This window comes from Trachurus japonicus, chromosome 19, assembly GCF_045865225.1.
Source record: "Trachurus japonicus isolate A0001 chromosome 19, Traja_1.0".
Classification (NCBI taxonomy): domain Eukaryota; kingdom Metazoa; phylum Chordata; class Actinopteri; order Carangiformes; family Carangidae; genus Trachurus; species Trachurus japonicus.
In genome coordinates, this window is record NC_140925.1 from 4,583,358 (window position 1) to 4,606,316 (window position 22,959).

A 22,959-nucleotide genomic window follows, 5' to 3' on the forward strand; every position below is an offset into this window, starting at 1 on the left:
ATGCGCCGCCATTGCTGTGAAAAAACTGAACCGTTGCAGTGAAAGGAGGTGGCGCCACTCTCGCTCTAGTTTAAAGGGTTAATCAGTGTTTTTTCCCCCCCTATCCAATCTTCATTGATGATAAACAGCAGCAAAGTGCAAGTGCAGTTATTAATACACAAACAAACAATCAAACAGGAGCTAGGGGAGTTTTCAAGGAATGAATTTAAATAAGCACAAATTTGTAGGCCTACCTTTCTTGTTTTTTGTTTTTTTTTAAAAAGTAGGCTATATAGTATAATCAGTGTTAGCCTAAAAGTAAGTGTTAAGTGCTGTTTTCCCTTTTTATAGACAAGTCTATGGCCTCTATCTAATCTAATGAATCAATTAATTAGAAAATAATCAATCAATGAACCATATATTTCAGGAGCATTTTTATTTTTTATTTTTTATACTGGCCTAATTATTCTGCACTTCCTGTTTGTCAGCCTATAGAAAGGACACAAGAGGCCATGGATCAGGAAGCAGGTGCACATTTCACGTTAGATTTTGAACCGTTGATCTATTATATTATCTACATGGATCTATTATTTGTACCACTACCTGCTGCACTTTTTAAACTCACTTCCGGCTCCAGCAGCCACTGCACTGCCAGTAGGAGGAGGTGGGCGGGGCCACAGAGCACACCTGACCCTCCCTCCCTCCCTCTCTTCCTCCACAGATACTGTCGTCAGCCCTAAGTTGTAGCACCTTGTTGTCAGAAAACACACACACACACACACACATGCACATGCTATCAAACACACGAACAGTCAAAGCTCCACATCAACATCTGGAGTGATGATGAGGACGGCGGCGGACAGCTGAAACCAGCCTGCAGACCGGGACACAGCTGTACAGGTGAGTTCCTCCAGGTTTTTCCCCCGCTGATGCTAACAGGCTAATCCCGGACAGGTGCAGGGTTTGCTGCTTTTTTTTTTTTTTTTTTTTTAAACCGCTGAAAATACAAGCTCATACAAACAGCTGGATCCAGCCGAGTTGAGCCGAATTCATTATGACAGCAGAACCAACACGGTGACAGGTGTTTTCATACCTGTCGGGGGTTTAGTGACGACACAGGAGTAGTTTTATTGATTTTCATTATGAGGTCTGGCGCCCAGTCGATACCAAACAGAGAAAGCAACAAGGACTTAAAATGCAAACTGTTTCTGTCCACCTTAAATTTACAGATGTTGTGATGAGACATTGAATCACTGTAATATAACTTTTCTAAACACAAACTGTAGCCTGTAGCCTTTTTAAGGTGGACTTGTAGGCTGTTATTGTGTCCCTTCACACGCCAGCACTCTGTTATTATTGCTGTTAAGTCTGATAACAAGTGTGACACTATCTCTGAGTATGAACCTTATCACCTGACTGATCCGAAACAAATACTACAGAACCACTCAACTGTGCTGCTGCGATAGAGGCTATATATTTTTTTTGTTTGTTTTTTAGAGACAGTTCAGATAACACTAACAGTGTTATCTGAAAGTTATTATCACCTACAGTATTTTGTTATTTAGAAAGAGTTCTGATAACTCTTTATTCTATAAAGTTATTTATTTACAGTATAAAGAAACGGTCTAATAAGTTGATTTGTTTTTTTGCTTCACTATTATGACGTTTTCCTCACATTAAAGTGAAAACTACCTTGTTTAAAGCTCTTAAATAATTCATAACAGATTTCTTTTAATTGTTGCTTATTGTTTATCGGGCTCCCTGCAGAGACTGCGAGCAACATTTATCATATTGTTTTGACATTTTATTGAGGAAATAAACGTCAGATGAATCAATAAATTTAAGTGATCAAACGAATTAATAATAGTTTTGCACTTATTTTGTTGATCCCTTAAATAATAAATATGTTCAAAGCTATTGCAGCTTATGAAAATAATAATCATCAGTTGCATCTGTTTGTTATTAGTCTTATGATCTGATCATCAGGTGCTGCCGTGGGTGCCATGGCAACTCCTCTCCTCACCGCACACACCTGTGCACCTGCTCAAACACACACGACCCCCAACCTGCTGTGCAGAGATTTTAGTGCTGCTGCTGCTCTGTGTGTGTGTGTGTGTGTGTGTGTGTTGCCCCTCCACCTGATCAAAGCTTTGTCTCCGTCTGTGAAGCTGCATGATGGGCATAACAATAACAACTCACCTGTCCGGCTGGACTCTGTGTGTTGTCGAGCACCTCTCGCTGACTTATTGATTCCTCTACAGTCAGTGATTGCTGCAGAAATACCACAATATCAATAAGATTATTGATCTGATGTTTATATATTTATACATCACAGAGGGGCAGGTGCATTAAAGGGATAGTTCACCCAAAATTCAAATTTCATTCTCATTATCTACTCACCCTCATGTCGACTAAGGGCTGGGAGAAGTTTCAGAGTCCTCCGTGCCTTCTCTGAGTTACGGGGGGGGGGGGTCCGCGCAGCAGTATTTGTCCGTATAATAGTTGCGAACGGAGCTTACTTTTCTTCGTCCAAAAAGACGCACCAAAAAACATCCAAATACCTCCATAGTGCTCGTCTGTAATGTCCCTCTTGTATTGAAGCCCCGACTGAGACACTGGGAGCTTCCGCTATACAAACAAGCTTAAAATATAGACTTATTTAATTTTTTTCGGAACAATTTCTCATGTCAGGGCTTCAATACAAGAGGGGCATTACAGACGAGCACTATGGAGGTATTTTGTTGTTTTTTGGTGTGTCTTTTTGGACGAAGAAAAGTGAGCACCATTCACAACCATCATATGGACAAATACTGCCCCGTAAGGAGGGCTCTGAAACTTCTCCCAGGCCTTAGTCGACATGAGGGTGAGTAGATAATGAGAATGAAATTTGAATTTTGGGTGAACTATCCCATTAAAATGTAAACCTGTAAAATCGCCACAGTGACTTTCTGAATCCTGCAGTAGCTTCTCCTGCTACACAGTCAACAGGCTGCTCTGTTGTAGGTCTGTGTTTGAATAGGAGGGAATGCACAGGTGTGTGTGTGTGTGTGTGTGTGTGTCTCTGGCTCAGCGCCTCGTCAGGTCTATTTTGAGTGACGAGAGTGTGACTCAGCGTGTGTGATTGTCAGAGTAAACACAAGCAGCAGCAGCAGCAGCAGCAGCAGCAGAACAAACAAAGTGACGTCCCGTGAATCAGACACAAACAGAAACTGATGATTGTTGACCAGAAGTAGGTGAACAAACACTGAGGCTCCGCCCACACGCAGGTGTTTTATTCATCAACACAACTGGAACCTGTTTTAATGAGCATTTTAAGTTTCGTTCTTGTTGATAAAAACAACCAACAATCATTAACTACCACAACACAACAGCACACACCAATTCGATATTAAAGAAAAGAGTTCTTATGTTTTATGAAATTAAGGGGAGACACTACAGGTGAATAGGGTAAACATTTTTAATAACAGATATCACCATGAAATAACCAAGTTTATCACTTACATTAAGACAAATATTTTTTGTATTACAAGTTTTGTCAAATTTTATGTTTAAATATGTATATGAGGCAATATCTAATAAAATATGCGCTAATTTGCATATGTTTCCAGAACTGAAATCTGAAAAATGGATAAAGCCCCTTTCAAAATTCTTGTTTTATTTTGTTGACATATTAGAGTCAGAAGTTTTTACAGAGGGGATTTTGGATATCTCTTTTTATCACTCTGTAAATGAGAAAATACTGTCACCAGCCCTAAAAAATCTAATTTCACCATGTTTATAGGAAAAAAATGTTGTATAAAGGATTTACAGTTTTTTACAATCTGGACCTTATTTCTCGCATAAAATACAACACAAGTTATCTGGTGAGTAAATGATCGTATTTTATGCTAGAAATAAGGTCCAGATTGTAATTATCCTTTAACTTATCTTATATTCAAACTTGTTTTTTTCATTAATTGTAGTGATCTATTGCTTCAGTGATTGTTATATATTGATATCCCCCTCAGGTGTCATGATGGAGGTGGCAGGGCCGTGGATGGAAGTGTTCGAGGGCTCGGACCGGCCGGAGCAGCCCGGGGGGGGAGGGGAGCCTCTGCTGGGGAGCTCCACGCTGACTCTGGCCCCTCTGCTCGTCGTCGACGCCTCTCCCTCCGTCCGCCGCTCGCAGCCCATCGCCATCGCCTCCAACAGGTACGACCAGCGGGACGGCATGAGTCAGCGTGGGAAGAGGAAGCTCATTAAAATACACACAGTCTCGCTCACACACACACACACACACACACACACACACACACACACACAGGGTATGTGAGTCAATAGGAGTGCAGGATATTGACTCAGGTCGGTGACTCAGCCTCGGGTCAGAAGTCAGACTGAGCTGCTGTTTGTTCTGCTGCTGGTTTTTTTTTTTTTATTTCATCGTCCCGCCCCTCGCTCCTCCATGGGCCTGTGGCAACAGCTCCATTATTAAATACTATTAAATGTTTAATGTAACATGGATAATTACACATAATTTACCAGAAACAACGGGGCTGCCTCCTAATTAATGCCGGCTTGTTTTTTTTTTCCCCTCTCTGATGCTTCGGTAGATTTTTTTTTTTTGAACTGTAATTAACCAGAACCAAAAGAAAAGAGTTGTAATTTTCTCCACAGTATCAAAGAGAAAAGATTTGAGATTGTAAAAGAATCTGATAGTGTAAATGATACGGCTGCTGTTATTCCATTATGCTCCTTATCATCAACAGTGGGTTCATGAACTCACTGCTGTGAAACAAAAAGCTGCAAAAACAATTGATCAGAAGATTTTTTGCATCAAGGGAGGTGCTTATATTGTTTCCTTAATCTGCAGGTGCTCATTTTTTTTGAATTTTAGCATCTTTAATCTCTTTTTTTTTCGGTGACAGAAACTACAAAAATCAGATATTCATGAGGTGTGGAGACCAAAAACAGTTTAAGATTCGACACAAAAACTACTCTGGATTTATATAGATTATCACCTGACTCATCGTTTAATGGTTCTTTTGTTTGTTTTAATGATTTTATTTTATTATTACTTCCTCAGGGTGAAAAGAGTGGAGTCGTTCTCCTGCTCGGTCCCGTCCATACCCAACCCCTTCCCCGAGCTGTGCAGCCCCTCCAAGTCTCCGGTGCTCATCGGTTCTCTCCCTCCAACCAGTGAAAAACACGTGAGTCCAAGTCAGAGACCCCAGACTGATGATTAGGGTTGTCACGAGAACCGATACTTTGGTACCAAGTCGATAGCGACACGCAAAAAATACGTCAGTACTGTACCTGCATTTTTTGGTACCGCGAGTGAACGCGGCCGGACCTCGAGCCGCTCCAACTGCTCGGTGTGCGCCACAACTCGTCATGGAAATGTGACTCTCTGACAGCGGTTAGGGCGTTTGTACCTTTGATACATCCATGGTTTGGACCAGAGAAAAAACAAACGTGTGTAAACGCACAAGCTGAAAAATGAAACGGTAAATCATTTTTGCACCAGTATGTGTGAAAACAGCCCAAAAGTGAACAACTTGAAGGAGAAAAGTAATGACTACATGACTTTCTGTTTGTGTTGAGCCGTATTTACCATTTTAACTGTTGCTACTTCATATTTCTGTTGCTTTTTAAATTCTGTGCAGTGTGAAAAATTGTTGAAGCTCAGTGGAGCTTCAATACAAGAAAGTTTGATGTGAAACAGTAAAAAAATAAAAAATAAAGTAGCCTACTGAATTTAGAAGGATTTTTATTTTAAATCATGGTACCGAATAACTATCGAGAATCGTGGAAATTTACTGGTATTGGTATCGTGACAAGCCTACTGATGATGATGATGTTGTTGCGTATGAATCGACCACTGAAAATACTCCCAAAGAAATGTTTCCTGTAAATTGCGTGAGTTCAGGCGTTGCGGGAAATAACTGAAGTGATATGGTTCAGTGTGAGTCAGCAGTGAGGAAACAGACCAACATCTGTTTGACCCCGTGACAATATGTGTGTTTGGACAAATCCACTGTTTATTAATCCCCTCACACCTGCACACACACACACACACACGTCACACACACACACACACACGTCACACACACACACACACACACACACACACACACACGTCACACACACGTCACACACACACACACACACACACACACACACACACACACACACACACACACACACACACACACACACACTCGGCTCTGACAGGTGGCATCAGCAAGTGGATCCTCCACATGTGCCTGAACCTGTCGGCCTCAGGTGGAGGTGGTTGTGTTTGACAGGTGAGCTTTGTTGCCATGTCAACGCTGTCAGTTGAAACATAAAAAAATACAGGAAATAGGCCTAATATCTATTTCAGAGTAAAAAAAACACTGACTATGTACTTGCTGTACACTGTTATAATAAGAATGGGAGTTTAATATCAAAAATTATTGTAAAAAGAAACAACAAAAACCTAAAAACATTTCAGTCATTTCTTTTGGTGTTTGAAGAAATAAAAACACAAGACTAACTTCAAATACTCCAATCAATCAATAATCAAAGTATAAAGGAAACATTGGTAACACTTTACTTGACGCCTATCTCTATAACACATTATAACCATACTTATAATGAGGTATAATGCAGTTATAGCACTGTATAACTATAGTTATAAACACTTATAACAATAAGCATAACACACTATAAAGCATTTTATCATGACTTATAAGGTCAGGTATTATAATACGTTATAATTGTTAGTAACTCACTGACAAAGCCCACATCGATAATGCATTATTAATATAGTTATAATGTGTTATAATTGGCTTATGAACATGTATAACAATCATTATAAACACTCATTAATTATCAAAAGGCTTTATAACAAGCAGCATAACACATTATAATGCTCTATAATGTGTTATGCTTATTGTTATAAAGTCTTATGATGATTTATGAGTGTTTATAACTATAGTTATACAGTGTTGTAACTGCATTATACCTCATTATAAGTATGGTTATAATGTGTTATAGAGATAGGCGTCAAATAAAGTGTTACCAAAACATTTTATCAGTTCAGCTCCATCAGAAAAACCATCTCCCAGATTTGTGAACGGTTGTTTTCATGTGGCTCGTCGTGTTTGAAAAGACGAATCAGAGAAGGAAACCTCGTGACTGTCAGAGACTTCAAAATAAAACAAGGCCCAGAGCGTCTGACTCTGGGGTTGATCCCGGTGACGTCGGTGCGCTCCAGGCGAGGCTTAATTCTAATTACACGTAAATGATGCCTTTTTTGACTCATTTTGCAGTTGTGACTGAAAAGTAAAATTGCACTTTATTCACCACCCAACATACAGTAGGCTGCTATCCTTTTACATATTGTATTTAATGTCTTATCTGTTGTGCACTTTATTGTTTATTTTTATTTCAGTGTTAGGTAATATCCTGTCTTGCATATTGTATTTTATTCTGGCAGCGTGGGACAGTGAGAAACGGCTTTTCGATTCATCGCTATGTCTGGTACATACGGTTGAATTTACAATAAAAACCTTGAACATTGAACCTTGAAAAGTCAGACATAAACACACAGTCCTCCTGGATGATACACCCAGTATCATGCATGGGGCGTGGGGTGCAGTACGACTATCATTTTAGTAATTAAAAGTCTTTTTCTGTTGCTTAAGAGTGATTAGTGAACATATTGTCCAACCTGTCTCTTCCTGGTGGAGCCTGTTGCAGCAGCAGGTTCATGTCTCTGCTCAGGTGTCCACATCCTTCTGGCCTTATTGATAACTTTGAGCTAATCGATCCGTCGATATGATGTGTTTGAACTAGGGATGTCACAATTACTTGTTTTCACAAATAATCGCGGTATTAAACGGCACAATTAATTGATCGTAAAGATCCCTAAATACCGTCACTTTCCGAAAAAGATTATGTCCGAATATACGGAATCCGAGTCCGGAACCGCATTGGCAGATGTGGCGCCAATGTAAAGGTAAATGCAGAGATACTGGTCCATGTACCTAACGTAACATTGAATTTGTAGGAATTAAAATGCTAGAGTGCAATTTGTACTGTAACTAAAAGAAAATTATTCAAATTTAATTTTGGTAAAGATAACAATTAATAACTTGAATATTTCAAACACTTCCCCTGGGGGATTAATAATTGGTCGTATTTTAATAGATAGTTACTTAAAATATTTTAATAATTAATAAATAATTAGTAATGTAATTAGATTTGGCTAACTTCCTGTCAGCAGATGGAGTTAGCAGTCCCCGCCCTCGTCCCTACGTCACCACATTCACGCGCATCCCTTGGCTGCACACACAGAGAGGACCGCCCCTTTATGCCGTTCTCTCTCCTCATTGGACAAAGGTTGTAGGATACAAGGAAAGTTTTCTCCTCGGCTTACAGCAGAGCAGAGTGACTGACAGACCCGTGTTTCAGACCAAACACTCTATGTAAGTGATTGCTGTCGGAAGATATAACTATTTAAGACTTATATTAACACAAATATTCCGCTTACTTCTGCTTTAACTATATTTGATTTTACACATTAATAGTGTTGTGGAATTAATTCATGCATAATAATCATGATAATCGTAATACCATGATTATTTCTCTGACAATAATCGTACCAAGAAAATCTATAATCGTGACATCCCTAGTTCGAACTGTAAACGGATCCACGTTGCTTCAGGAGATCAGAGCTCTGGCTCTGGCGTGCAGATGATGATGATGATGAGTGAGTGAGTGAGTGAGTGAGTGAGTTCCTCTGGGCTCCGTTGGTCACGCTCTGTTTGCTCTGAGGAAAGACAAACTCATTCTCCTCGGCCTCGCCGGCTCCGTAATGAAAACCTCTGAGCGGTCAGAGCAGACTGACCGGATATTGAACTGGAGGAATGTACCTCCCTCCCTCCCTTCTCCCCTCCCTCTCCTCTTCCCCCTCCCACCTTCACCCTCACCCAGCCGCTCTGCTTTATACTCCGCCGGTATTTGCGGCACCGGTCGGACCAGTTGGGGCGTGCTGCTGCTGCTGCTGCTGCTGCTGCTGCTGACTGCCAGCCGCAGGTTTCTGGTCGGGCAGGTTTGTTGTTTTTTTCCTTCTGGCTGGAAACCGAGCAGCGATATCCAGACGGCGTGTCAGACAGAAACAACCTGACCTCTGAATGACCTCAGCATCCCGTGGTGGATGGATGGACGGATGGATGGAGGGATGGATGGATGGAGGGAGGGAGGGTCAACGGGGATAAACTGGAGAGTTCGGCTCAGCCAGATTAAGACTTAAAAACTGGTGTTGGTTTAAAGGTACAATATGTAAGAAATCTAAAGCAACTGGCTGTAAAATCCTCCTAATATGTCACAGAGACTCAGGAATAATGTTCATATAACATGTTGAACTCACCAACGACAATAGTACAGCCAGAGTATTTGCATTAAAAATCTTTTTTTGCAGACTGCAAATCATGTTTATGATTTATTTAATGTTTTTATATTAATTTACGTGTTGGCATGTTGCGCCACCTAGCCCTTTCTCCCAGTTCACTGTGTTTTGAATTTGACTGCAGTAACCGTTTTTGGCCACATTCTTACATATGGCACCTTTAAGACGAGGAAGAACGTGAGAGTTTTCTCTGCAGGTGTCAGAGACTATTAAATAAAGAGCGTCTGCAGCGGCTGACAGCTTCTTGGCCTCGCACCTCCACTTCCTGTTTTCGGCTTCACATGTTGACGCAACGCCAAAAACCACCCTTGAGATGTTTTGTTTTGTTTTGTTGTCGCTCTCAGATGAAAAGCTCTGTTGTTCCACTTTACCAGACAGACAACATGAGAACGGCGTCAAATCCAAATCACATCCATCATCCTGCAGGTGTTTTTCACAGAATCAGGTTGTTCCATATAAAACAGCAACTTGTTTGTAAAAGAAGACGCATAGTTAAAGATTAAAACGACCTAAAACCTCAGATTTAAACCCAGCATCAAGCATAATGTATCAGTAATAGGCAGCAGATATGCCATAAATCAATTAAATGATCAATAGAAAATTAATCAGCAATAATTAGATACTTGTTTTTTTTTTATGATTTTCTGACATTTTATACATGAAATAATTCATTGGGGAAAATAATATGCAGATAAATTGAAGATTATTTATATATTATAATATATAGATGTTGAGAAAACAATCGATACAGCACAGTATTGTATTGACTCACAGATAGCAAGTATTGATCTTTTATTATACAACTTTTAAATACAAATTTAAAGCCCCAATATGTAGGAGTTACCCCCATCTAGCGGTGCGGTTGCATATCGGAACGTATTCTTGATGTTGCATTCACGTGAGATCGGGCAGACGTCAGACAGACAACAGACGCTGCATGTAACAGGATAAACAAGCGTCTATGTAAACAAGTGGTCCGCCAGCACAAGGCAAAACAATACAGGCGTGACACAGGGGTCGACAATATAAATGGCCCGGTGGCCCGGACGTACTTTTCAAACCGTCAGGGCCACCAGAACGCTCCAAACACTGGCCCGGTGGGGCCAGTGAAAATAATGCCTTGAAAAAAATATAACAAGTAAATAAATAAATCTAATTTCACATTAAATCCCTGTGGTTTGAAATGATAACTGTCAAATCGTCTCGGTAATTAGTGCTAAGAGATCCCGACCCGGTCAACGACAGAGACATCTACTTTCTGTGCGCAGCCAGCGCTGTGCCCTGGCACGTCAGCACCACCTGCAAGCAGCTGCAGCTGCAGCTCCAGCTCACTCACTGCTGCTGATAGAAGGTCGTCACAAGAACCGATAAAAACCCTTTTTCTTAACCATGAAACTTCCCTCCTCCTCAGCGCGTCGGGTCGAGTCCTGTCGGGACCGACGCGAACGTTACAGTACACACGGGCCAGAGCTCGCGCTGGGGCGCCAGCTGTTCGGTGTGCGCCACAGCGGTGGCACGTCACGTGACATTTAGACCATAATAACAACAACAAACGTGTGTAAACGCAAAACTGAGCTGAAAATGAAACAATGAGTCAGTTTTGCACCAATCTGTGGAAACAGCCTAAACGTGAATGAATGAGAACAACAGTTATATCACTGAACTACTTGGAGGATAAAAGTAATGACTACATAACTTCATGTTTGTGTTGAGGCATATTTACCATTTTAACTCTGTTTTTACTTCATTGTTAAACCACAGTGGAGGCTAAATATGTGAAACAGTTATTTATTTATTAAAATAAAGTAGCCTGGGGGGGAAAAATGAAAATTTAAAAGCACTTTTTTTGACCTTCTTTAATGAAATTGAATGAAAAATATCTGATACAGGATATAAATCCTCAGACTCAAATAAATAACAACATACAAAAATTAAACACAAATATACCAACTCATACATAATTTTTTTTTTTTTTTTTCACTAAAATACATATAACAAAATAATCCCCAAAATCTCACTCAAGAAACTACAAGATCGTGGTATTGAATAAATATCAAGAATGTTGGAAATTGACTAGTAATGGTATCAGAAAGTTCCACCTCGATTTGATGGCGAGACCGCCCAGGAAATTGGCTGGGATATGTTGTTTTTCGTTAATATGGGGATCGATACCTATTGTCCTGGGCCAGTGGTTAGAATGGTGGGGCCAGTGATCTTCAAAAGCCACTGGCCCGGAGGGCCAGTGGCAAATTTCCCTTATTGTCTACCCCTGTGACAATATGTTGTCATGGTGATGTGGTATTGTTTACCTGACCCACGTTTTACCGTCTTTCTCTCGTGGAGTAAAATGACATCCGGTTGGTTTGCCGACGGCCGTCTGCCTGACTGCACCTGAATGCAACATCAGTGCCTCCGTCCTTCCTCACACTACACAGTGGTGACAGTTTTAACAGGCCGAGCCCACAGCTCCGCTGAGTTTCCGTGGTTACCTACGGTCACGCTGACACTCAACGTAAAACATGGCGATGCAACATGGCCGCCTCGGTTCGGTGCGTCGCCCACTTATGTATTTGTAACGACTTGTAACAACTCATTCTAAGGTACGAGAAAGCTTTCATTTGTATGCCGGTGTGATTCCACTTCAGTGAAATACGTATTTATGAAAACAATATTTGATTTTTGCTAATAAAAAGCCAAATAAGTTACATAGGCTACTGGGGCTTTAAAGAGTTTTAAGTACCAGAAAGGATTAGCTTTTCTCCTGTTTGATGAATGAAAATGATTAAATTCAGACAAAATGTTGCAGAAAGGTGATAAATCACATCACACGTTATTGTGTCATTACAAAATAACTATAATATCATACTGTGGCTTGTATCTCGTGATTCTTTTTTTTTCTCCAGCATTTAATCACACTATTGTCCATTTCTCCTCCTCACGCAGGTGTAAAGTGTCATAATAAATGAACGTCTGACTTCCCTCTCGTCTCATCGTGTCTCCTCAGCTGATCAAGGTGTACAGCGAGGACCGCCACAGCCGGTCGGTGTGGGTTTCCCGCGGCGCCACGGCCAGAGACGTGTGTCACATGTTGGTGCAGACGGCTCACTGCAGCGACCAGGAGAACTGGGCGCTGCTGGAGCTGCACCCGGCGCTCGGCCTCGGTGAGAAACCGCATCAGAACAGATGTTGATAAAAACATGAATAACACATGAATAACACATCCTGGGAGGTCTGGTGAGTCAGCGGTTAAAGCATGACTCAGCACATTGTAGTACGGTGGCCCTGAGGTGCAAAACACAACAGCAAATCAGAAAACACAACAACAAAAAAGAAAACACAACACAAAAAGAGAAAACACAATGGCAAATCAGAAAACACAACAGCAAAAGAGAAAATACAACACAAGAGAAAACACAATGGCAAAAGAGAAAACACAACAGCAAAAGAGAAAACACAACAGCAAAAGAGAAAACACAACAGCAAAAGAGAAAACACAACACAAAAAGAGAAAACAACACAAAAAGAGAAAACACAATGGCAAATCAGAAAACACAACAGCAAAAGAGAAAACACAACAGCAAAAGAGAAAACACAACACAAAAAGAGAAAACAACACAAAAAGAGAAAACACAATGGCAAATCAGAAAACACAACAGCAAAAGAGAAAATACAACGGCAAAAGAGAAAACACAACACAAGAGAAAACACAACGACAAAAGAGAAAACACAACAGCAAAAGAGAAAACACAACACAAGAGAAAACACAATGGCAAAAGAGAAAACACAACAGCAAAAGAGAAAACACAACATAAAGAGAAAACAACACAAAAAGAGAAAACACAACACAAAAAGAGTTTGTGTTTTCTCTTTTGCCGTTGTATTTTCTGATTTGTCGTTGTGTTTTCTCTTTTGCTTTTGTGTTTTCTCTATTGTTGTTGTGTTTTCTCTTTTGCTGTTGTGATTGGCACCTCAGGGCCACCGTATATTGAGCCCCAAAACAGAGATCAGAGGTTCGACTGCCGATCCGAAGTTGATCCAGTCCCACATTTTCTCTTTCTTTACTGTTTCCTGTCAATTCACACGGCTTCTCTGAATAAATAATGATAAACACAGGAGAAGAAGCGAAAGAGACCACTTTCACAAATGTTTCTTAAAAGCATCTCTACATGTATGACAGTCATTCTTTTCTTTTCTTTTTTAAACACAAACACAAACACAAACACAACTCATACTACTTAATGAGACACTGATGAGGTCATCACCTGAACCACATCTAGTTTTATAGGAAGATTATAAAAACCACTGCTGGGATTAAACATTGACATTATCCCACAAAAACTGATTTATAAACTCTTCCTGAGTTAAAATATTCTTGCTGTGTTGTTTAGGAATAAACATGAACATGTTTTCTTTGCATTATTATTATTCAAGGTCTGAAAAGACTTGATATTTTTTGTTATTTAGACTAGTTTAGTCATTTTCAGCCAATAAAAGCTCTAAATGACGATATTTTTATTTCAATTTTGGGAGAAATGTTGTCGGTAGTTGATTTTAATTTAATTTTACTCAAACACATACCTATAAATAGTAAAACCAGAGAAACTGATCATTTTGGGAGTGGTCTCTTAATTTCTTCCAGAGCTGTAGATGAATAAATGAATAAATAACAGATGTGATGATGTTTGGTCGTTCTCCACAGAGAGATGTCTGGAGGACCACGAGGTCGTGCTGGAGGTTCAGGCCAGCTGGTCTCTGAAGGGCGACACCAGGTTTGTTTTCTGCAAGAACTACGCCAAGTACGAGTTCTTCAGGAAACCAGTGGTACGCAACTCGACACGTGTACAACACTCACACAAACACACACACACACACACATTCCCTGACTAACAGACAACAGTGAGGTTTCACATCACGTCCCTCCTTTGTTTTTGAACACCAGTTCACCTCAGGCCGGGACTCGAGGCGGCGGAGGATTTACACGCTCTTTATCGAACATGTTGGTACATTAGATGTTGACACACAGCCTGACGTCACCGTGGTTACTGATCCGGGATGAGTGACAGGTTGCGTGCTGGTGCAGACACGCTGACTTAATGTCTCAGATATTTTATTACATCGGATCTGCTCTGTCACCTACGCCGTAAACTAAGATGACAGATTAACTCTGAGAACTGGTTTTGATGAACCTCCCACCAACACCCGCTACACACACACACACACACACACACACACACACACACACACATACGGTGCCTGTTTTTGTAAAGTTTGGCCACACTGCCTCCACAAGGCACAAACATGAATTAAATGAGCGACTTACTTCTTTATAGAGGTTTAAATTTACATCATGTTAAATGTTTGTATTAAAGCTTCATACAGTATAAAGGTAGATGTTTGTGTTAAAGCTCCATACAGTATAAAGGTAGATGTTTGTGTTAAAGCTCCATACAGTATAAAGGTAGATGTTTGTGTTAAAGCTCCATACAGTATAAAGGTAGATGTTTGTGTTAAAGCTCCATACAGTATAAAGGTAGATGTCCATGTGTAGTGTGATTATAAAGCAGCTCTAGGTTCTATATTAATACTGTGAAGGTATCAAAGCCTCAGTCCACAGAGAAATGCACACAGCCTGTATTCAGAAACTGAGCCTTAAAACCAGCCGTCAGGACTTCCTGTCACTTTGTGATGTCACAACTAAGCCCCGCCCCCTCACCACCTGGACTCACCATCCATCCAACAACAACAACTTGACAGGATTTGGTTTCTCTGAGTGTTTTATTCTGAAATCAGTTCTATTTTTATTGGATCACTCAGAAAACAGTCAGCCAATGGAGGCTCAGAGCTTCCTCCTTTCTTCTGATTGGCTGACGCCGACCTATTGTTCCTAGAGCTAAATAAAATATGGAGCTTTAATGTTCTGTTTTTTTTTCCTCCATTTGTCTTCAACAAAGGAGGCTGATTCCTCTGTGTTGTTGGAGATAATCACAGTCGGAGTCACATGGTGCAGCAGCAGCAGCTTCTTTGTCTTTGCAGTTTCTCTCCTGTTCAGAGGAGTTTTAACGGCGAGTCGTCTCCTTCCTCCTGCAGCTCTTCTTCCCAGAGAACATGATCTCCGACAGCGCTGATGTCAGCAAGGGGATGACATCATCAGAGCTCATTCAGGTAAACCCGGTGAAATCAGCTTCAGTTTAATCACAGCCATTCATCAGCAGAAAGTTCAGGCTTAATGATGTTTCTTCAAAGTAACAGATGGAAATGCCTATTTTTTTTTTACTTAATTGTGACAGTTTTGATGAACTTTAAACACTGAGCCTGTGTTGTTGACAGAACCTGCTGAGGTCGGGGACGTGTCCAGAGATCCAGGGCTTCCTGCAGGTCAAAGAGCCTGGAAGGAAAACCTGGAAGAAGGTCTACTTCTTCCTGCGGCGCTCCGGACTCTACTGCTCCACCAAGGGCTCGTCCAAGGTCAGAGAGTCCAAAACCTCAGAGAGTCCAAAACCTCAGAGAGTCCACAACCTCAGAGAGTTTGCAACCTTAAGGGCTTTGCACACTGAGTCCGTTTTTTTTTCGTCCGAAATTGCCGCACGTTCCGCTGCTCATTTACAAGCAGCAGATCCCCTCGCTACTGGCTCCTCTCAGCATGGACACAATATTTTAATTTTTGTCTTTCATTTCTCGACAAGTGAGAGAACCACAAAGTGCATCACTGCGTGACGATTTTTGTCTCCCTCTCCGAAATTTGGAACACAAAATAAAAACGCATGCGAATAAAACGCAACGGACTCAGTGTGCAAGGAGCCTGTGCGTAACATTTTTTGTCGGATGACGGATACGAAAAACGCATGCGAAAAAAACTGACTCGGTGTGCAAAGACCTTTAGTGTCCAAAAACTCAGAGAGTCCGCAACCTTAGAGAGTCCACAACCTCATAGAGTCCACAACCTCAGAGAGTCCACAACCTTAGAGAGTCCAAAACCTCAGAGAGTCCACAACCTCATAGAGTCCACAACCTTAGAGTCCGCAACCTCAGAGAGTCCACAACCTCATAGAGTCCACAACCTCAGAGAGTCCACAACCTTAGAGTCTGAAATCTCAGAGAGTCCACACCCTCAGGCTCAGACTGTCTGTTGCTGCACTTGGTTCAGTTTGATAAAGATATGAACCAAATGTGTGAAATTTTGTGCCTTGTGAGTTCACGCTGACCTCTGACCTCTGACCTCTGACAACATCAAACATTAGTCTGTCCCAGAATCCAGTTGTTTCCAGGAAGAAAGACACGTGACATAGGTTATAAATAGATAACAAGGATCATAAACTGTTTACCTTTGTGTGTGTTTCTGTTTCTGTGTGTCGGCCCCCAGGAGCCTCGACACCTGCAGTACGTGGCCGACCTGGAGGACTTGAACGTGTACACGGTGGTGAACGGCCGTAAACTGTACGGAGCTCCTACAGACTTCACCTTCTGCATCAAGGTAGCCAGCTCCTCAGAGAGACGAGGCAGCACGAGGAGGGGGGGGGGGGTAATGTTGCAGTCGATTTATGACACAGTCGAGCTAAAAGCAGACGTCCGTCTCTAATCTCTGAGTCATTAAAGCTCCTCTGAACTCTGAGTTATTTCCACACACACCTGATTCATTCACCGTCACCTCAGAGTAAAAATAAAAAAGTGTCATCATCGGTGACAAGAAAATCTATAAATCCAGCGAATCCGTGTGACAGAAAAGTGTCTCATGTTAAAGCTGCATCAATACGTTTGATTTTTCTTTGCGTCACAACAAGCTGTAAACTGCTAATGTGTTGTAACAGATGTTTATTTACACAACTGGTCAACACAGTTTCCAGCCCAGTGTTTAAGATTCAGATAAAACTGTAAAACTGTTGTTTGATTATTTTGTTTAAAGGACAATTCCGGGCAAATTCAACTCGGGGCTGTATTTTCCATTTTAGGTCTAAAAGAAGGAATCTGAAGATTTTCAGTTTAATTGTTCCTGTTTTGCGGTAGTTGTGTCTGTCCCCGCATCACCACGGCAGCGATGAATGGGAGCGGATGGAAGTTCTGCTGCTTAGGCTGTTTACATCCCTCAAAGCCGCAATTCTTTTTCCACAGACAGCGTCAGGTGGCTACTCAAACATGCACCGAGAAGTTTGTTTACTTCAAGCAAGCCAAGAGTTGATATTCCTGTGTTTATGACACAAACGGGAGCTTCCGACTGCACGTGAACACACCGAGCGTCAACTTAGGTCTCGCGCGAGACTTTGTATTAGATCTAGTTTTACAAACATGTCGGCTTGCTTGAACTAAACAAACTTCTCTGTGCATGTTTGAGTCGCCATCTGACGCTGTCTGTGGCTTTGAAGGATGTAAACAGCCTAAGCAGTGGAACTTCCATCCGCTCCCATTCATCGCTGCCGTGGCGATGCGGGGACAGACACAACTACCGCAAAACAGGAGCAATTAAACTGAAAATCTTCAGATTCCTTCTTTTAGACCTAAAATGATAGGAAAATTCAGTTGAATTTGCCCGGAATTGTCCTTTAAATTTAAACTGGAAATCAAAATAAGTTCTCACACACACTAACCTTGTCACTCTGAACTGTGTGTGTGTGTGTGTTTGTGTTTGTGTTTGCACAGCCTTCCAGAAACCCGCGTGTCCAGGACCTGAAGATCCTCTGTGCTGAGAACGAGCAGACGAGAACTTGTTGGACGTCGTCCTTCAGACTCTTTAAGGTTTCACTTCAGGATTGACTTAGCTGATCAATAAAACAATATGGAGTGATCACTATGTAATTGATGTTATTGTGTGTGTGTGTGTTGTCAGCATGGGAAGCAGCTCCAGTGTAACTACCACTTGTCCAAGTCGACTCCACGAAGCCTCGAAGGAAACAAACTCACAGACGGAAAAGTGAGTTCATCAGTCACAGCGGCCGATTCAGGGCAGCAGAGGAGTCGGTGTCGTCTCACATTAATCATGTCTCTGTGTGTGTGTGTGTGTGTGTGTGTGTGCAGTCCGTGTGTGTGTTGTCTCCCAAGTCGGTGCCAGCCCAGCCTCTGGACTTCTCAGGGAAGGCCGGAGGACGAGTCATCCAGAACCCGACAGAGGCCCAGAACGCAGAGAGGGAGGAGGGACAGGCCTGGAGGGTGAGGAGGGAGGAGTAAATTATATAATACCATACTTTCCGGACTATAGAGCGCACCTGAGTATAAGCCGCACCAGCTAAATTTGAAAAGAAAATACATATATAGGCCGCACTTGAATGTAAGCTGCAGGTTTTCATGTTGTACCATGAGATATTTACACAGAAAGACAGTAGGGAACTGTGCAAGTCCGCTCGCTTTTCCGCTGTTCTGGTTACGCTCCTCTCGCCCATGTGCATTTGTTTGTTGACAACGAAGCCGGCGAAAAATCAATAAATGGAGCGTCCGGATAACGTTACATGACATATACGATGTTACGGCGTGTGTGTTTGTGTAGTCTTAATCGTCATGAACAAAAGATTACGGGTTAAGGGGGGTGGGGAAAAGTAGCGGCTTATAGCCCGGAAAGTATGGTGTATATCTATTATATGATTATCTATCTGTCTATCAATCTTGGAGCCACTGGGGATTTCTAATTAAGTCTAATTCTAATCATTTGTTTATATTAAAACCGTTTTAACAAACCAGACTTTCTTTCTGTCCGTCTGATGTGATGTCACCGTCTGACTCTGTCTCTTCAGAGGAGAGAAGCTCTGAGGTGCAGCCTGCCCAACCTCAGCTCTGCTGCCCGACCCTCCTGTAAGTCCACCGGAGTCTGCTGCTCTGCTGCTGTGTCTCAGTTCAGATACTTCCATACTTGTAGCTGTGTTGTCTTACTTACTTTGTGTGTGTGTGTGTTTGTTTGCAGCCATCCACAGGACGCAGCCCTGGTTTCATGGCGGCGTGTCCAGGAGAGAAGCTCAGCGGCTGATAGAGAAGCAGGGGCTGGTGGACGGGTGAGTGGACGAGACAACACACAGACATTTCCCTGTTATGTATATACACAGCGGTAGTATTGAAGTATTAAAGTATTGAACGTGTCAATAGACTTGCATGGTGAGCAGCATAGAGGCCATGGTGGTTAAATGCATTACTCATTGGTTTTCTTTTATAACTGTACCTGCTAATTGACCCTTCGCGTAAGCCCCGCCCCCTTGGTTACTGTTGCTACTGTTGCTACGCTTTCACTCCCACCATGCTCCTGGCAGTATTTGTATCGATTTCAAGGAATGTTGGAAATTAAATGAATGTCTGGATAAACTGTTCTGAGATAATAGAAGAAGAATCACAAAGTTCTTTCAGAGTTTTCACTCGTGACAGGAGGATAAAACATCTGTTCAACGACACGACTGGACAATGTACAGAGCAGCAGTAAGGGTCATTATTACGTTATCTATCCACGAAGACTTAGGTCATCTCACTGGTCATGAAACGTTGTCAAACTGCAAGTTTTTTTGGCAACCTTGTGACATACAGCTTTCGCTGCTGTTTTTTTTCTCCCACCGCTGTATCAGTGAAAGCAGTCCCTGCCTGGAGGATCCCTCGCCTAAAAGCCCTAAAAGTACAGCTGTCATTTTGGATGTGAACATATGGTTATCATATATTTGCTCAAGTCGAAAAAAAAGTCCGCTCGTATCTGAACATCTCTATATTGCTGCTGCCGCCGCCGCCACCGCCATAGTAGCAGCAGCAGCAACAACATCCTTCTCTACAAACAAATGTTTTTCGTCCTAGTCTCAAAATGTGTCCACAAAAGCAAACGTAATGACTCACTGCGGAAAGCTTGCCAGGCCTATGGTTACGGTTGCTAACGTAGGATTGGACAATAGCCGTTTGTGGGAGGAGTTGGCGAAGGGTCAATTGCAGGTCTCTCTACAGTTCTCTGTCAGTGATCCTTGGCTCTAGAACGACTCTTCTTAGTTTTCTTTTGCCTCTAGGGAGGACCTGGTCGTAGCCAGTTTATGGTGAAATGTTGTTCATTTTAGTTACAGATTAACGGCACTAACGGATAAAATGGTGCATTCAGACACGTCTGTAACCAATGCATCAGTTTGTTATAATATGGACATTAAGATGGACACATGCAGATCGGATCTGATCAATTGCTACATTTAATGCGGAATTGGATCCTGATTAGATTTGCCAAAAAAAAAAAAGAAAATTGGATTGGTGCTGCAGTCTGAACCAGGCCTTAGAGTCATTTCCTGTTTCTGTGTCCCATGGTTCGTGTGTGTGCAGGATGTTCCTGATCAGAGAGAGTCAGCAACACGCTCAGTGCTTCGTCCTGACTCTGTGTTTCCAGCTCAGGACCAAACACTACCTGGTGATTCCTGTGAGTTCCCATCATGCATCTGGTCTCTGAGACAGGAAGTAAACATGATCACCTGTGTGATGCAGCTTCTAACTGTGACTCCTCTTCCTCCTCCTCCTCCTCCTCCTCCTCCTTCTCTTCTTCCTCCTTATCCTTTTCATCCTCCTCTTTGCTCCTCTTCTTCTTCCTCTTCCTCCTCTTCTTTCTTCTCCTTCTCCTCCTCCTCCTCTTCCTCCCCTCTGCCCCCCTCCTTCTCCACGTCCTCCTCCTGTGTGTCTTCTTTCTCCTCCTCCTTTTCTTCCTCCTCTTTTTCCTCTTCATCTTCCTCCTCTTCCTTCTCCTCTCCTCCTCCTTCTGTTCCTCCTCTTCCTCCTCCTCTCCTCCTCATCTTCCTCCTTCTGTTCCTCCTCTCCTCCTCTTCCTCCTCCTCTCCTCCTATTTCTCCTCTCCTCCTCCTCTTCCTCTTCCTCTCCTATTTCTCCTCTCCTCCTCATCTTCCTCCTCCTCTCCTCCTCTTCCTTCTCCACCTCCTCCTCCTGTGTGTCTTCTTCTACCTCCTCCACCTCCTCTCCTCTTCCTCCTTCTCCTCCTCCTCTTCTTCCTCCTCCTCCTCTTCCACCCCCTCCCCCCCCACCCCCCCCTCCCTCCTCCCCCCCAGTGTGAGGACGGAGGCAGGAAGTACTTCACCATGGACGACGGTCTCACTCTCTTCATCGACCTCCTGCAGCTGGTGGAGTTTCACCAGATCAACAAGGGCATCCTCCCCGTCTGCCTCAAGCACCCCTGCGTCTGCGTGGCGCTGTGACGACGCCATGACGACCCCCCCTCACCCCCCCTCTACCCCTCTACCCCCCATCCCACCCCTCTGGTCCTGGATCAGTCTCACAAACTCAAACCTTCACTTCGGGTCTCGAGTGTCACCAACAGCTCGGCTGATAAAGAGCAATTACACCAGAGGAGCAAAGGTGGAGGCGTTGATCTTATTGGGGGGGGGGGCACGAAGCTCAGCGCCGCCCCTCCTCTCTTTAATATTTTTAATTATTTTCCACTTACACAAGACAAGCGGCTCCAGACTGAGGTTGGTTTTTATTTTTTAATTAACGAGCTGCTGGCTGGTCCCCGTGGAGACGGCTTAATGAGCGACAATGGACACACTTTTTTTTTTTTTTTTTTTCCTTTTTTAAAAAAGCTTAGGGGATTTGATTCAGATCCACGCAGCCGTGATGATGATGATGATGATGATGGCTGCAGGACGTGCACTGTGATGAAGGGGCGAGACGTGTTTGCTGCAGTCGACTGATGCTGCGTTCACTGACACCTGCGGCCAGTAGAGGGCGCTCTGACTCAGAGCTCAGGAGGAGGAGGAGAGGGGATTATGGGAGTTTTTCCTTTTTTTTTTCTTTTCTTTTCCCCCCTCAGCTGTAATGTAGGAAAGGAACATGTGTGTGTTTTGTTTTCTTGTTAATACTGAAGAGAGTTGTGATGTTCAGATGAAAACGCCCCAGGTTGCAGTCATGTAGCATTTAAACCTCCAACTGTGTTTATGTCTCGCCTTAAGAATAATAATCTCATATTATGTTTTAATAAGAACAAACTCTAAGCACTACGCCGTCACTTAATGACTCTTTCAATGCTGCATTTGCACAACGATGGTGAAGGGAAAAAACTATGTTTACTGTCAAATAATCTGATATTACTGAGGTTTATTAATTATGAGGGGGTGTGAAAACTTTTGGGGGATTTTATAAAACTCAACTCCAGACACCTACAGAGCAAACTCTTTACTCCTGAACACTCCCAAAGACTTTATTTTATTTTACAGGTTTGTTACTCCTTAAAAATCTTCTCATTCATTTCCAATGAAGTTTACCAGAAAAAATATAATAACTAATATGATTTCTAGCCAACTCAAGGGAACACAGAGACGTTTCTTTTTGAGCCTTGTAGCCAGAGAACAGAAAGTAAAATATGTCAACAATATGATCAGTTTCTTTAGATTTATTTTTTATTACAGAATGAAATCTCCCACCATGAACTAATAATGAATTCATGTTTACAGTGAGGAGTTCTTTAAAGAGAATCCTTAAATCACACTAATTAAACTTAACTTTAGATTCCTCACCTGTAAAATAAAGTGTTTCTGATCTTTTTTCTTTTCTTTTTTTTTTGGTGGTTGTGTAAATGTTTGTTTGTTTTTTTATTAACATTTTGCACTTATTAT

The 22,959-nt window shown here is 42.2% G+C and overlaps 1 protein-coding gene across 1 annotated transcript; it reads left to right on the forward strand.

Moving 5' to 3' along the window:
• Positions 1-758: 758 nt before the first annotated feature.
• Positions 759-21,582, forward strand: grb7 (growth factor receptor bound protein 7). Its single transcript, XM_085760821.1, has 15 exons — positions 759-879; positions 3,987-4,170; positions 5,042-5,165; positions 12,417-12,573; positions 14,112-14,233; positions 15,500-15,574; positions 15,740-15,877; positions 16,773-16,883; positions 18,044-18,139; positions 18,231-18,326; positions 18,443-18,550; positions 19,129-19,186; positions 19,296-19,383; positions 20,666-20,759; positions 21,397-21,582. Exons 2-15 carry the CDS (start codon positions 3,992-3,994, stop codon positions 21,541-21,543), a joined length of 1,593 nt encoding a protein of 530 aa, XP_085616947.1. The 5' UTR covers positions 759-879; positions 3,987-3,991; the 3' UTR covers positions 21,544-21,582.
• The last annotated feature ends 1,377 nt before the right edge of the window (positions 21,583-22,959 follow it).